Source organism: Rhinoderma darwinii, chromosome 2 (assembly GCF_050947455.1).
Source record: "Rhinoderma darwinii isolate aRhiDar2 chromosome 2, aRhiDar2.hap1, whole genome shotgun sequence".
NCBI lineage: Eukaryota > Metazoa > Chordata > Amphibia > Anura > Rhinodermatidae > Rhinoderma > Rhinoderma darwinii.
In genome coordinates this window covers 448,676,780-448,692,649 of record NC_134688.1, presented here as the reverse complement: position 1 = coordinate 448,692,649, position 15,870 = coordinate 448,676,780, and the positions used below count along the sequence as shown (strand labels likewise).

The window sequence follows — 15,870 nt, the reverse complement described above, 5'->3', positions numbered from 1 at the left end:
TTACTATGGTACCACATTTCAAAGATTCAGGCCAATGCCCCAAACATTTGAGAAATATAATCCTAAAACCAAAAATTATAAAATGTATTAAAATAAATAAAAAATGTAAAAATATTACTGTTACAAATATTATTATTATTGTCGTTAATGTTGGATTTAGATAATGTTACTGTATTATTATATAACATTTCCATTGGTTATTACGTTTTTCCTAGGTATATGGTATCTAAATGCAGCAGAAGGGCACAATATCCAACTGCATTTTCAAGTGTTTAATCTAGAGAATATATATGATATTGTTGAAGCGAGAGATGGCAGAGGATCAGATTCGTTGTTGCTGGGCAAGTATCTATTCTGTGCTGAGATCTTTTTTTTCGGAAACTTTTGTTGTACATGGTAGATTTCTTTTGAGTGCTATGAATTATTGCAAAGTAACAGTTAGCTGCTAGATTTCATGCTGTCACTGATGAAGAACTGAAACAAACCACCAGACACTGAAGTGCAGAGTTTGCGGCTCAACTTCAACTCATAAAAAGCAGGTCATAAAGTTCAGCGCTCCTTTGATTTTCTCACTTCTTAGAAAAGGCATGTTGGAAAATTACCATTCAAAAGATGTGAGACTCGTAGATAACCTGAAAGTATAGCGGTGTATTGCATGTTAACACAGCAAAATAATCGCAGCAGAAAATGGAGAATGCACATGTTTATGTGACTCCATGACCCAGCAAGTCCCAATGGTGGATAAAGTTGAAAAAACTTGCCTAGGGAGACTAATAAGAAATGTTCAGCTTTTTTTTTCATATATATATACATATATATATAGTATATATTTTTTTTCCAACATTTTTTTAAAACTGTATTGAATTTTTTTACCCATCTCTTTTATTTTATGTCAAATGTTTTAGTCCTCAAGTCGTTGGCTCTTAATAATACGCAATTACTTAGTTACATAGGATAAAAAAAAACACATGTCCATCAAGTTCCACCTTCCTCAATCCATTACACGTAAATTATAACCCTCAATGCCATTTGTCAGTAAATAATCATCTAGCCTTTTTTAAATGCTAATGTTGTATCTGCCATTACTACCTCTTGGGGTAGGGCATAGTTTGACTACTCTAACTGTTAAGAACGCTTTCCTATACTGATGTCTGATATGCCTTTTTTTCCCACACGTCACAAATGTCCCCTGGTCTTTTGTAGAGTCCTTGGAAAAAACAAACAATGTTCTAGTTATTTGTATTGACTACACATATATTTATACCTGTTAATAAGATCACCTCTAAAGCTCCTTTTTTCTAAGCTGAATATGCCCAATTTTTCTAGTTTTTCATTGTAAGCGACTCCTTCCATCCCATTTAATAATCTAGTCGCCCGCATTTTTAACCCTCTCCAGTTCTCCTATATCCTTTTTACAATGCGGAGCCCAAAACTGAATTACATTTTCAAGATGTGGCCTTACAAGGGATTTATAGAGGGGTAATGTTACATTTAAATCACAGGTTTTTATTTCTCTTTTTAAACACCCTTAAATCCTATTTGCTTTTGCAGCTGATGCTTGACACTGAGTACTCCTGCTCACTAACTTGTAACCAGAATACCCAGGTCCTTCTCCACCTTTCCATTCCATTTCAAAGTATTTGCAAACATATTATTATTGCAGATTAGGTGATTTAGTTTACATTTATTAACATTAAAGTTCATCTGCCATGTGTTTGCCCATGCTGCCAGCTTATCTAGGTCTTTCTATAATATTTTACAATCAAGCTGAGTTTTAAGTATCCTTTATATGATCAGCAAAAACCGACACCTTACTATAAAACCCATCCCAAAAGTCATTAATAATGAGATTAAATATAATTGGGCGTAACACCGGTCCTTGTGATACCCTGCTGCTGACTTCAGCCCATTTTGAGCTAGTACCATTTATAACGACTCTTTGTTTTCCGTCCCTGCGTCTATAGCTTCAATACAAGTCTATTATGTGGTACAATATCAAACCAACATCCTGATTTTTACTTACCTCCTCATAAAAGCTGAGCATGATGATTAGGCATGACCTGTTTTTCATGAATTCATTCTTGTTACCAATTATTATATTATTCACCTCTTGATACTTTTGCTATATGTAGCATAAGATACATTTCAATATTTGTGTATTATCTAAAAGTCTTGCATTTTAAGAAAGTGGTCAATGCGGTTTACATGCCTTTTCCATAAATATATTGCTTAAAATTATGAAAAATATTCTACAGTTTATATCAGACAAAGATCTGCTTGGTTTTAATGAATAAACATGGTATACATATACTATACTATAATATATTATTATTATTATTATTATTATTATTATTATTATGATTTGCCTAAGCCATGCAAAGAATATATTGACTGATATTGGCCTATGTACATTTTCAGATGTTTTATTATACCTATATATCCTCCCTGTGGTCATTTTCATAGGAATTTAGTAGACTTCTTAATATAGACTTGGAGTTCCCTAAAGAAACCTGTGTAAACACATACAATATGTATGAAAACAGATGTTGCTCGTAAACTAGTCTCATATGTGCTCTTGTCTTCTAAGGGGATGCATGGTTTTTTAACTATATATGGTCTAACATGTAGGGTAGTAGATTCTTTACATATGTATGGCATTACAAATTCAATGCCATCTGTGTCTTTCTACAAAATAATATCTAGGAAAAAAATGCAAATCAGGTAAAAATCCCAACGAGCCGAAGAGGAAAGAACCTTAGGAGCGTTATTCTTCTTCACTCTAATATGTTTATTCCTTATGATTTTGAATTATTTGCTATGACATATGTTCTTATAATAATTTTTTGTTTTTTAATTTTTTTTATTTAGCTGTTTACACGGGGGCAAATCAGGTGCCAGACGTCTTCTCCACAACCAATCACATGACCGTGTATTTTACGACAGACTCCTCTTCCACCAGAATAGGATTTGAGGCTAACTTTACAACCGGTTTTCGCCTTGGCATGCCAGGTTACTTAATTCTACTTCTACTACTTCTATGTCTTCTGAAATCCCCACCATTACAAGAACAGTTAACTTTTTGGTTATTGTTATTTAATTATAAATAAGTAAGGTCCCTAAACTAAGTATAGATAGACAGCATATAGAAAACTAGTTATATACCTGTTAAAATCCATGGTTTTCGGGCCAGAGTGTTGTTTTCAGATGTTGGATGTCCATGGATGGATTTGGATTTTCTGGAAAAATTTCCGGTGTACGGTCTAGAGGTAAAGAGGTTCAGAGCTATTTTCTCCAACAAAAATTCTGTCAAGAAATGTTGAAAATTATGAAGTAGCAAATCAAATACCAGTAGATTGCTAAAACAATTACTTATAGTAATAATAATTATTATTATTATAAATTCATAAAAATAAAATTGTTGCAGTCAGGAGTATCTTTAGAATTGTAACTCAGATTCTTAAGCAATCGTTTGTAATGGGTGAAAAAGTAAAATGTACTCTAGGTTTTCCGTACCGGTCGTCGACTAAAACTATGCGTGTATAGTATGATCGGCCTCTTACCTTTGCTATTTTGTGCAAGTGCATTCTTTTTTTTAACTATGTCCCTGATCTGCAAGTTCAGTCTGGCATGTTGATCATCGGATTGTTTGGCCGTATTGTGGTCAATCCTATTATTAAACATTTTAATTCAATAAATTAAATACAAAGAAAGTAAATTAAAGTAGAAGTGATAAAATGTATACAAATATGAAATTAGAGACCACAAATTTAATTGTTCAAAAGAACAGAGTGAAATCGCAACATAATAGCCATTCCTGCTACTAAAATTATCCAGAAGAGATTGATCTATTGCAATCTATATGTTAATTCCACAATACATTTTCTGATATATTCTACCTTAAAAAAGAAATAGCAAAAGAACAGGGGTAGACTGAAAATTGTCTATGCCCCTGAGCACTTATGGTCATAGGCGCTACACCACTCAAGATATCGTTTGTCTATTATTCTTAACTCTATTTAAAAACGTATTAAGGATTAGAAAAGAAATGACTTCTTTTTATTTTTAGAAACAGCGCTTTATCTGTTAACGGGTTATGTTTGGTATTGTAGCTCAGCTCCATTAAAGAGAATCGGGCTGAGTTTCAATACCACCGACAACTTGTGGACAGGTGTGGCACTGTTTTTGGAAGAAAAAGGCATGTTTTTCTAAACCTGGAAACCCCCTTTAATTAATAAAATTTTTCTCATATATTACTTTCATTTAGAGAAGTTTTTTGGGACATGCCTGGTAGTGCAAATAGCCCTAACAACCAGCTTGTTAAAAAATGTTTTGGTAATACTCTTAATCTAAAAATTCCCCTCATGTCCCCTGCCACTAGTCTTCCACACTCCGATGCAACAACTAGGCCGCAGTGACAAAGGGTCCATAGTAACGTCACATCACATGACCCTATCATAGTCCATTGGCTGCCTTGGGACTATACATCATGGATGATACATTGCTGTGGTGAATGTTGAAGTCATTGAATGATACAGCCATATGACACGACTCTTTGTCTCCGACATCCCTTGATGATATATGGTGCAGTTTCTGGGTGGAGGCTGTAGGCCCCCTTAATGTTCTGGGCCCACAGGCAGTGTTCAATGGCCCCAATGATCAGTCTGTCCTAGCAAAGCCAAAACATTCACACATTTCATCTGCAAATTTATGATGGATATAATACTGAGATAGATCAAGCTATGAAATCCTTCAATAATGAATGAGCATTTCTTTCATAAAAATGTTGCTCATGTTTTGCCACTTACAATACTTTATCAGGTGTTCGTTGGAAGCTTTTTATATAATGTATATTCATTTATGCCTGTTGTCCAGATGAAAATATTGAAGTGGGAGAATGATTCACTAACAAAGTGGAATTTTCATTTTTTTTTTTTGACTTTTTTTTTAATTTTTACAAACAAAACATAAATGAAACTATTCACAATGATCTATTTTATGTTAGAACAGATGGCTTTCAATTTTCTATAGCACAGTGTAACATAGAAGTGTTTGATCTAGAAAACATGCTGTTTTCTGTCATTGATAGAAAATAGAAAATTGAGTTCTATTACGGGATTATTTATATCACAGTACTCCTGACAAAAATAAAAGGCAATCAGAGAAAGAAAGAAGCAGATGAGAATTGTGGACAAGGATATGATTCTGTAATGAGTGTTTGAGGTTACATGTATTCTGTATATCTCATGACCATGTGATGTCCATGTCACGTTACATGCTTAATTAACATGATTATATACATATACAGTACTGTGCAAAAGTTTGGGCAGCTGTGGGAAAATGATGCAAAGTAAGAATGCTTTCAAAAATAGAAGTGTTAATAGTTTGTTTTTAATTAACAAAATACAAAATGAACAGAAGCAAAATCTAAATCAACTCAACATTTGGTGTGACCATCCTTTTCCTTCAAAACAGCATCAATTCTTCTAGGTACACCTGCTCATAGTCATGGATTTTGTAGGATTATAGTCAGGTTTATGATTAACCAATTATAGCAAAAAGGTGATAATGATCATCATTTTTATGTGTAGATTGAAACAAAGTCATTAACTGTAACAGAAACTGCTGTGCAGGAGACTTAACCCCTTAACGCTCATTGACGTACTATTACGTCATGGTAAGCGCCCATGACGGAATAGTACGTCTCGGGAGTAACGGCCGTTTCGGCCGTCCTCCCGACACATACAGGAGCTGTGACAGCTGCTGTCTCGTACAGCAGCTGTCACAGCTCCTACAGCGGGGACCGATCGCTGTGTCCCCGCTGATTAACCCCTGAAAAGCCGTGTTCAATAGCAATCACGGCTTTTTAGGGGTTAAGCTGCCATCGCCGGCCTGCTACACGATAGCGGCCGGCGATGGTGACTATGGCAACCGGACACCAAACAATGGCGTCCGGCTATGCCATAGACGGAAGCCTAGTGGGTCCTGACGAAGTCAGGACCCACTATGCTCGCTGTCAGTGACTAGCTGACAGTTCTAATACACTGCACTACGCATGTAGTGCAGTGTATTAGAATACCGATCAGGGCCTCCTGCCCTCATGTCCCCTAATGGGACAAAGTAATAAAGTAAAAAAAAAGATGTGTAAAAATAAGAAAATAACAGATTTAAAAGTATTAAAAGTAAAAATCCCCCTTTTTCCCTTATCAGTCCTTAATTATTAATAAAATATATAAACAAACAAATAAACTATACATAATTGGTATCGCCGCGTCCGTAACGGCCTGAACTACAAAATTATTTTATTATTTATCCCGCGCGGTGAACGCCGTAAAATAAAATAATAATAAACCGTACCAGAATCACAATTCTTTGGTCACTTCACTTCGCAAAAAATGGAATAAAAAGAGATCAAAAAGTCGCATGTACCTAAAAATGATAGCGATTGAAACTACAGTTTGTTACGCAAAAAATAAGTCCTCACACGGCTTTATTGATGGAAAAATAAAAACGTTATGGCTCTTAGAATAAGGTAACACAAAAAGTGAATGATTGTTTACAAAACGTATTTTATTGTGCAAACGCCATAAGACATAAAAAACAACTATAAACATCTGGTATCTCCGTAATCGTATCGCCCCGCAGAATAAAGTGAATATGTCATTTATAGCGCACGGTGAACGCTGTAAAAAAAATAGAATAAAAAAACAATAGTAGAATTGCTGTTTTTTAGTCACCGCGCCACTTAAAAATAGAATAAAAACTGATCAAAAAGCCGCATGCACCCCATGAAAAGTACAATGAATTCCTCAAGGTCTCTAGTTTCCAAAATGCTGTCACTTTTGGGGGGTTTCCACTGTTTTGGCACCACAAGACCTCTTAAAACCGGACATGGTGCCTAATAAAAAGGAGGGCTCAAAATCCACTAGGTGCTCCTTTGCTTCGGAGGCCGGTGCTTCAGTCCATTACCGCACTAGGGCCACATGTGGGATATTTCTCAAAACTGCAGAATCTGGGCAATAAATATTGAGTTGCTCAAAATTCCTGTGAAACACCTAAAGGGTTCATAAACTTTCTAAATGCTGTTGTGAATACTTTGAGGGGTCTAGTTTCTAAAATGGGGTGTTTGATTGGGGTTTCTAATATATGGGCCCCTCAAAGCAACTTCAGAACTGAACTGGAACCTAAAAAAATAAATAAATTAGGCAATACTTCGCTTCTTACATTATACTGATAGTGAGCCGTGCCCACCCCGAGATGACCCCAGTTTTGACCGTTTGTATAAATGGAGACCCCTATTAGACCGTTTCAGTGCCCGGTTTTCCCAAGCATACACCCCCGAGAAGTATATTTCTATTGATGAGTCCTTGGTACATTTTAAAGGGAGGGTTCAATTCCGCCAGTACCTGCCGGGTAAGAGGGCAAGGTATGGCGTAAAGATGTATAAGCTGTGCGAGAGTGCATCAGGGTATACCTACAAATTTAGGATATATGAAGGGAAGGACACCAGTATTCAGCCCCCAGAATGCCCGCCCCCACTGCTGGACTAGGGTTACCACCTCTACCTGGATAATTTTTATACCAGCGTACCACTCTTCAACTGCCTCGCTTCCAGAAGTCCTGCGGCATGCGGCACTGCTAGAAGAAATCTGAGAGGCCTCCCTAAGGCTCTGCAGGGCAAACACTCAGAAGGGGTGAGAGCAGGGCACATTCTAGCAGCAACATATTGTGTTTCAAGTACAAGGACAAGAGAGATGTCACACCAGTACCCATGTACCTGTACGAGGTACCAGTACAGAGACCCCCAAACCAGACTGCATTCTGGACTACTATAGGTACATGAGAGGGGTGGACTTGTCAGATCAAGCCCTGAAGCCCTACAGCGCTATGCGGTGTGGTATAAGAAGCTGGCTGGGCACATCATACAGATGGCATTGTACAACGCGTACGTGCTACATCGATGTACAGGCCAGACAGGAACTTTCCTGGAATTTCAAGAGGTGGTTATCAAGAAACTAATTTTTATGGACCAAGAAGGGGGGGGGGGCACCCAGTACTTCTGGAGGCGAGGCCACACGCATCGTACCAGGGCAACACTTTCCAGGAGAAGTTCCCCAAACTGGCAAGAAAGAAAAAAGTCAAAAGAGGTACAGAGTCTGCTATAAGAGGGCGATAAGGAAGGACACAATATATCAATGTGACACATGTCCCGAAAAACTAAGGCTCCGTATGAAAGAGTGCTTCAAAATATATCATACATCCCATGATTTTTAATCTACCCCATTTTTCTTACCCTGATGCACTCCGCACAGCTTATCCCCCCTCGTCTTTCCCCTCTGAGCCCTGCTGCATGCCTAGGCAGCTGATAACAGCCACATGTAGGGTATTGACGTACCCGTGAGAACCCACATTACAGTTTATGGGGTGTATGTCTCTGGTCAAAATGCTCACTACACCTCTAGATGAATGCCTCAAGGGTGTCGTTTTTAAAACGGGGTCACTTCTTGGGGGTTTCAACTGTACTGGTACCTCAGGGGCTACTGCATACATGACTTTGCACCAAAAAATCCCCAGTAGGCCAAATGGTGGTCCTTTCCTTCTGAGCCCTCCCATGGGTCCAAACGGCAGTTTATCACCACAAATGGGGTACTGCCGCACTCAGGACAAATTGGGCAACAGAATGGGGTATTTTATTTCTTGTGAAAATTAGAAATTTTCAGCCAAAACTACATATTATTGGAAAAAATAATTTTGTTTTAATTCCCAGCCCAATTCAAATAAGTTCTGTGAAAAAACTGTGGGGTCAAAATGGTCACAACACCCATAAATGAATTCCTTGAGGGGTGTAGTTTCCAAAATGGGGTCACTTCTGGTGGGTTTCCATTGCTTTGATACCTCTGGGGCTCTACAAATGCGACATGGCACCCGAAAGCCAATGCAGCAAAATCTGGACTCCAAAGAACAAATAGCGCTCCCTTCTTTCTGAGCCCTCCCATGGACCCAAATGGCAGTTTATCACCACAAATGGGGTATTGCTGCACTCAGGACAAATTGGGCAACAAAATGGAGTATTTTATTTCTTGTGAAAATAAGAAATTTTGAGCTAAAACGACATATTATTGGAAAAAATTATTTTTTTTTAAATTCCCAGCCCAATTCAAATAAGTTCTGTGAAGAAACTATGGAGTCTAAATAGTCACATTACCCATAAATGAATTGTTTGAAGGGTGTAGTTTCCAAAATGGGGTTACTTCTGGTGGTTTTCCATTGCTTTGATACCTCTGGGACTCTGCAAATGCGACATGGCACCCGAAAACCAATCCAGCAAAATCTGGACTCCAACAAACACATAGCGCTCCTTTCTTTCTGAGCCCTCCCATGGGCCCAAATGGCAGTTTATCACCACAAATGGGGTATTGCCGCACTCAGGACAAATTGGGCAACAAAATGGGGTATTTTGTTCCCTGTGAAAATAGGAAATTTTGATCATAAATTACATCTTATTGGAAAAAATTTCATTTTTTTAATTTCACAGCCCAATTATAATAGGTGCTGTGAAAAAACTGTGTGGCCAAAATGATAACAACAGCCATAAATTAATTCCTTGAGGGGTGTAGTTTCCAAAATTGGGTCACTATTGGGGGATTCCTACTGTTTTGGCACCTCAACACCTCTTCAAACCTGGCATGCTGCCTAAAATATATTCTAATAAAAAAGGTGCCTCAAAATGCACTAGGTGCTTCTTTGCTTCTAGGGCTTGTGTTTTAGTCCACAAGCGCACTAGAGCCACATGTGGGACATTTCTAAAAACTGCATAATCTGGACAATACATATTTTGTAGTGTTTCTCTGGTAAAACCTTGCGTGTTACACAAAAAAAATTGAATAAAATTGAAATTCAGCAAGAAAAATTAAAATTGCAAATTTCACCTCCACTTTGCTTTAATTCCTGTGAAATGCCTGAAGGGTTAAAAAACTTTCTAAATGCTGTTTTGAATACTTTGAGGGGTCTAGTTTTTAAAATGGGGTGTTTTATCAGGGTTTCTAATACATAGGCCCCTCAAAGCCACTTCAGAACTGAAGAGGTACCTTAAAAAAAAAGGCTTTTGAAATTTTCTTGAAAAAAAAGAGAAATTACTGTTTATGTTCTAAGCCTTGTAACGTCCAAGAAAAATAAAATAATGTTCAAAAAACGATGCCAATCTAAAGTAGACATATGGGAAATGTGAACTAGTAACTATTTTGGGTGGTATAACCGTCTGTTTTACAAGCAGATGCATTTAAATTCTGAAAAATGCTATTTTTTATACATTTTCCCTAAATTTTACAATTTTTCAACAATAAACACTGAATATATCATCCAAATTTTACCACTAACATAAAGCCCAATGTGTCACGAGAAAACAATCTCAGAATCGCTTGGATAGGTTTAAGCATTCCGACGTTATTACCACATAAATTGAAATATGTCAGATTTGAAAAATGGGCTCTGAGCCTTAAGGCCAAAACAAGGCTGCGTCCTTAAGGGGTTAAAACTGGGTGAGGAACAGCCAAAATCTGCTACAAAAGTGATGTTGTGGAAGACCGTTTAATGTCACAGGTTCACCATGGCAAGACTGAGCAAAACAACGTGCAAATGGACAACGTTGAAGACCGTAGATGCAGATTTTGGCCAAGGAAACTTAGTGCAGCAGATTTAAGACACATCATGCTTACTTCTTTTCAAAATCGGAAGATGTCCAGCAGTGCTATCAGCTCAGAACTGGCAGAAACCAGTAGGACCCAGGTACACCAATCTACTGTTAAGAGAAGTCTGGCCAGAAGTGTTCTTAATGGAAGAATTGTGGCCAAAAAGACATACCTTCTGTTATGGCATTGCTATGCGAGCGATTCCCCAAATTAGACTGCCGGGTGTAAGCTTGCAAATGAATCCACAATCCCAAATCCGTCACAACTCTGATCAGCAGGTTATTTCCCCAAGATGTTTGGAACAACTTCTCTGCCGAATTCCTTCAAAAACTGTGTGCAAGTGTATCTAGAAGAATTGATGTTGTTTTGAAGGCAAAGGGTGGTCACACCAAATATTGATTTGATTTAGATTTCTCGTCTGTTTACTCACTTAGAATTTTGTAAATTTATAAAAAAAAACTATTAACACTTCTATTTTTGAAAGCATTCTTACTTTGCAGCTTTTCTCCACAATTGCCTAAAACTTTTGCACAGTACTATATATATATGTATACATTTAGTTTGCTGTTTATTCTGGCTGTACATTTTGATAAGTACACTGAATTGGGGCATTAGGTGCGGCGCATACAATGGTGAACTTTCCTGGGGTATGTGTCAAATGTTAGGCCATGACGTATGCCACTATTTGCCATACAGTGGAATATGCCATGCATAAGCTACTACTGATGTAGCCGTCTTTAGCTTGACTTTTAACACATTAAATACACAGAGGCAAGATCCTATATCTTGACTTTTTCAATGACTTTTCAATGTCTTTTGTTGTGTGATATCACGCTGCAGCAAGTTATCAGAGTCAAGATAAAGATGGCTACATCCGTATGTAAAAAAAAATTGAAGTATCCCACACAGTAAAGGAAAGTACCGACGTATACCTGCATGATAGATACCAAAATGACTCCATGTTTTTGCATCCATCCGGTGTATGAGGCCCTATGGATACGCTGAACATAGTGCTGAACATAGTGCGAACATAGCCTAAGTTAGTTAATGATGCAGTTTATGGCTGACATTTACACTCAAAACGATTCTCCAAATAAAAGTAAAAAATACTGCACTAATCAATTTCATAATATATCTTTACAGCGTTTAGAAGTTATTTATTTCTTTTATAGACCAATCCTCAGCATTCCTGCACACAACCACAGTTAAGTGATTTAATTCTGACTGCCCACAACCTCCACCAGAGGGAGCTTAGATGCTTCCTGAAGACAGGTTTGGATTTTAGTTCAATGGGGGCTGTATAAAATCTGTACTCAGCGAGCAACTCCTAGTAATGGCTGCAAACAGCATAGGAGTTTGCTGGAGAGGCTTCTGCTGCTACAATTAAACTTCTGGTGGGAAAAGCAGCCGAGAGAAATTCTTTATTACAGTATATGGGAGTGACGATAACAGTCCAGCCAGTGTGCTCGGCTATTCTGTAACTATGATACACTATAATGAAGAGCAGTGCACATGCAAGACCTGCTCTCTCATTCTTCACCTCCCTTTCTCGGATATTATAAGCCATTTTGCTTAAACCGGGACGCCTGTTCTCCCAATAGGTGCGGGTAACACAGATGCAACAAGACTTTTATGACTTGAAAACTTTACTAACTAAAGCGGGAGAAATAATAAGGTAAACATACTTGTATTGATGGCCTTTTTTGCCTTTTTTTGCATTCTAAGGGTATGTGCACACGGTCTATTTTCAGACGTTCTTGAGGCTGTAAACGTCCCAAAAAAAGTCTGAAAAATAGGAATCAGAACGCCTCCAAAACATCTGCCCATTCATTTTAATGGGAAAAATGGCGTTCGTTTCTGACGCGGCCGTTTTGAAAAAAGGGCGCGAAAAAAAAGGCCCGCAAAAAAGAAGTGCATGTCACTTCTTGGGACATTTTTGGAGCCGTTTTTCATTGACTCTAAATAAAAACAGCTCCAAAAACGGCCGTAAAAAAACGCAGCGAAAAGCGTGAGTTTGCTTAAAAACGTCTGAAAATCAGGAGCTGTTTTCCCGTGAAAACAGCTCCGTATTTTCAGACGTTTTTGATTTTGTGTGTGCACAAACCTTTAGGGCTCATTCAGACGAACGTGAATAACGTCCGTGTGCTGCGCAGGAGCAATGGAGCCGTTCACACATGCAAGAGTTTTCACGCGTAAAACTCGCTGCATGTCCTATATTGGTGCATTTTTTCTATCTCCCGTTGAAGTCAATGGGTGCGTGAAAATCATGCACAGCACACGGATGCACATCTGGGTGCTGTGCGTGATTTACGCATCAATTCAATTAAAAATAAATAAAATTTAAAAAAAGATGTGCTTTGCGCGTGCGTGAATAACGCATGCCCTCGCAAAGAACACTGATGCATAACGGACCAGATTCACGCGCGTTTTTCACAAGCTTGAATCTGATAAGCTCGTGTGAATGTAGCCTCAGGGTGATCTCAGGTTTCTGCTGCTTTTTTGTTCCTAAAGTAAACAAAAGGCTATTCAAGGATCATTACGAAATCTTAGGAACGTATGCAACTTTGTAACAAAAAAGACAATGAATCTCCCAATACTTACATGTGATACATACCAAGGGATAATACATTAAGGCTTTAGTATTAGTAACTCGATGAGTGGATACTCTGTCAATTACAGTTTGAAATAATAGTTGATGCTGGTAAAATGTATTTGTTCTTGTAGAAGTATTGTTATATCTGCTGTATTCAGTTTTAGGCAGACTCAAGGGACATGTGTGCATAGGTGAGGGTCATCTACAGTACTAAGGGTTACTTCAGATGAAAAGGTTTATTTTGATGTCTTTTTGATATTGTTCCCTTTTTAGTTCATGAAAAGATCCTGAGTATAAAAGCTGTCTGCTGTCTGCTTGTGCTCGATAATACTGTCTAATATATATATATATATGTAGTCATGCGAAAAAAATTTTTTATCTTGTAACATATGTTGACATATCATTATATGATATATGATCTTCATTCAAACAGTATATAAAGATAGAAATCATATATTTATTAGTTAATAAATGTCATATGTTTGATTTTTTTCTATAATAAATTATTGCAAACTGAATTTACTATTGAATTTTATTATATTCCATCACTTTTATCTTTTTATATTGAATGTATATCAAATGTTGATATGTCACCTAGGCCGCACCGCCGTAGCGGGGAGGCAGCTGGCCAAACAACAGAGTACCCCAGCAATTTAAAGCCCCGTAATAGGGTACCTGAATTGTCCAGACAGTAGCCGAGGCTTTGGCACGGATGGAGGTGGGTGCAGCAGGTTACACCAGACGTGGTGGCGGATGACTGCAGTTGCCGCAGGTTGCGCCAGATGTGCTGGATCACACTGGACTTGGCAGATGACGCAGGACGTGGCAGATGACAGCAGATGCAGAAAAACACTACAGGCTCAGGAACAAGAACACAGCACGGGATACAGGATACAGGTAACAGGGCATGGGTAACAACAGGAACGGCATAACACTAAGTGACCATTTGCAAGACTGACATGGAATAAACTAACAACACTCAGGCAAGGATCAGAAGGGCAGGACATGACAGTCCGTGGCCATGGATGCTACAGTATCCCCCCTCTTACACCCCTCTTCTTGGGGCCAGAGCGAAATAGAAACTTCCTAAGGAGAGCAGGGGCACTGAGGTTCTCCTCCGGCTCCCAGGACCTCTCCTCAGGACCAAACCCTCTCCCGTGCACCAAATAGAAAGTCCTTCCTCCTACCCTTTTGCAGTCCAGGATCTCCCTCACCTCAAACACATCGGATGAACCGCTGGGAGCAATTGCAGGACTGGGAGTTTTACTGTAGCGTTTCAGGACCACAGGCTTCAGGAGGGACACGTGAAAGGAGTTGGGGATTCTGAGGGTAGGAGACAGCCAAAGCTTATAGGAGACAGGGTTTATCTGTTGCAATATCTCGAAAGGTCCAAGGAACCTGGGAGCAAACTTGTATGAAGGCACCTTTAAATGTATTTTCCGTGAGGACTGCCAGATTTTGGTACCTGGAAGATACTGAGGCAGCTCTCTTCTTTTTCTATCCACTTTTTGCTTCATGCGACCGACTGCCAGCAAAATGGAGGACCGGGTCTGTTGCCATATTTGCAGAAATTTCCCCAAGAGTCAGCAGCGGGTACCTGAGAAGTAGTCGACACAGGAAGAGGGACTCTAGGATCTTGACTGTACACAATGTAGAATGGTGTGGAAGTGGTAGACCCACTCGTGTGGTTGTTAAACGAGAACTCGTCCCATGGAAGAAGCTGTACCCAGTTATCATGCTGCAAGGAGATGAAGTGGCGGAGATAATTCTCTATGATCTGGTTAATCCTCTCGACTTGCCCATTGGACTGGGGGTGATAGGCGGAGGAAAAGTCCAATCTTACATCCAGGCGTTTACAGAGGGCTCTCCAGAACTTAGAGGTAAATTGAACCCCCCGATCAGACACAATATGAAGGGGGCAAGCCATGCGAGCAGAAAGGGTGCTGAATGAAGAGACTCGCCAGTCGGGGAGCAGAAGGTAGGCCGGTCAGCGGGATAAAATGTGCCAATCCTCGAGAACCGGTCCACCACCACCGAGACAGTGTTGCATCCTGCTGAGGGAGGAAGGTCTGTGACAAAGTCCATCGCAATGTTCTGCCAGGGGACACTGGGTACAGGCAGAGGTTGGAGCAGGCCGGCAGGCTTGGAGTGAGCAATCTTGTTAGAAGCACACACCAGGCAGGAAGAGAAAAAGTCCACAACATCTTTGGGTAAAGTGGGCCACCAGAAGTGACGAGCAAACAGGTCTCGGGTCTTACGAACACCAGCGTGCCCAGTCAGTTTAGAGCTGTGTCCTTGCGGATAATTATTCTTCTGTCTGCCAACCGAACAAAAGTCCTCCCCGGAGGGATAACTCTAACCTGCAAAGGATTGGCAGTGACAATGCAGGACGGGTCTATGATACTATGAAGGGACCCCACCGTGTCATCTGTCTCAACCTGGAAAGGGCATCGGCCCTCACATTCTTGTCAGCGGAACCGTAGTGGAGCACAAATTGGAAACGGGTGAAGAACAGCGACTCCCTGGCTTGAGTGGGATTTAGTTGTTGAGCGGACTGGGGATAGGTGAGGTTCTTGTGGTCGGTGTAGATCA

The 15,870-nt window shown here is 39.3% G+C and overlaps 1 protein-coding gene across 1 annotated transcript in view; it reads left to right on the top strand.

The window, feature by feature from the left end:
* TMPRSS15 (transmembrane serine protease 15) overlaps positions 1 to 15,870 on the top strand; it is a 259,431-nt gene that overhangs the window by 153,814 nt on the left and 89,747 nt on the right. The window contains exons 16-17 of the mRNA XM_075851216.1: positions 216 to 341; positions 2,869 to 3,009. Of these exons, the coding sequence (XP_075707331.1) occupies positions 216 to 341; positions 2,869 to 3,009 (267 nt within the window). The remainder of the gene's footprint in view (positions 1 to 215; positions 342 to 2,868; positions 3,010 to 15,870) is intronic.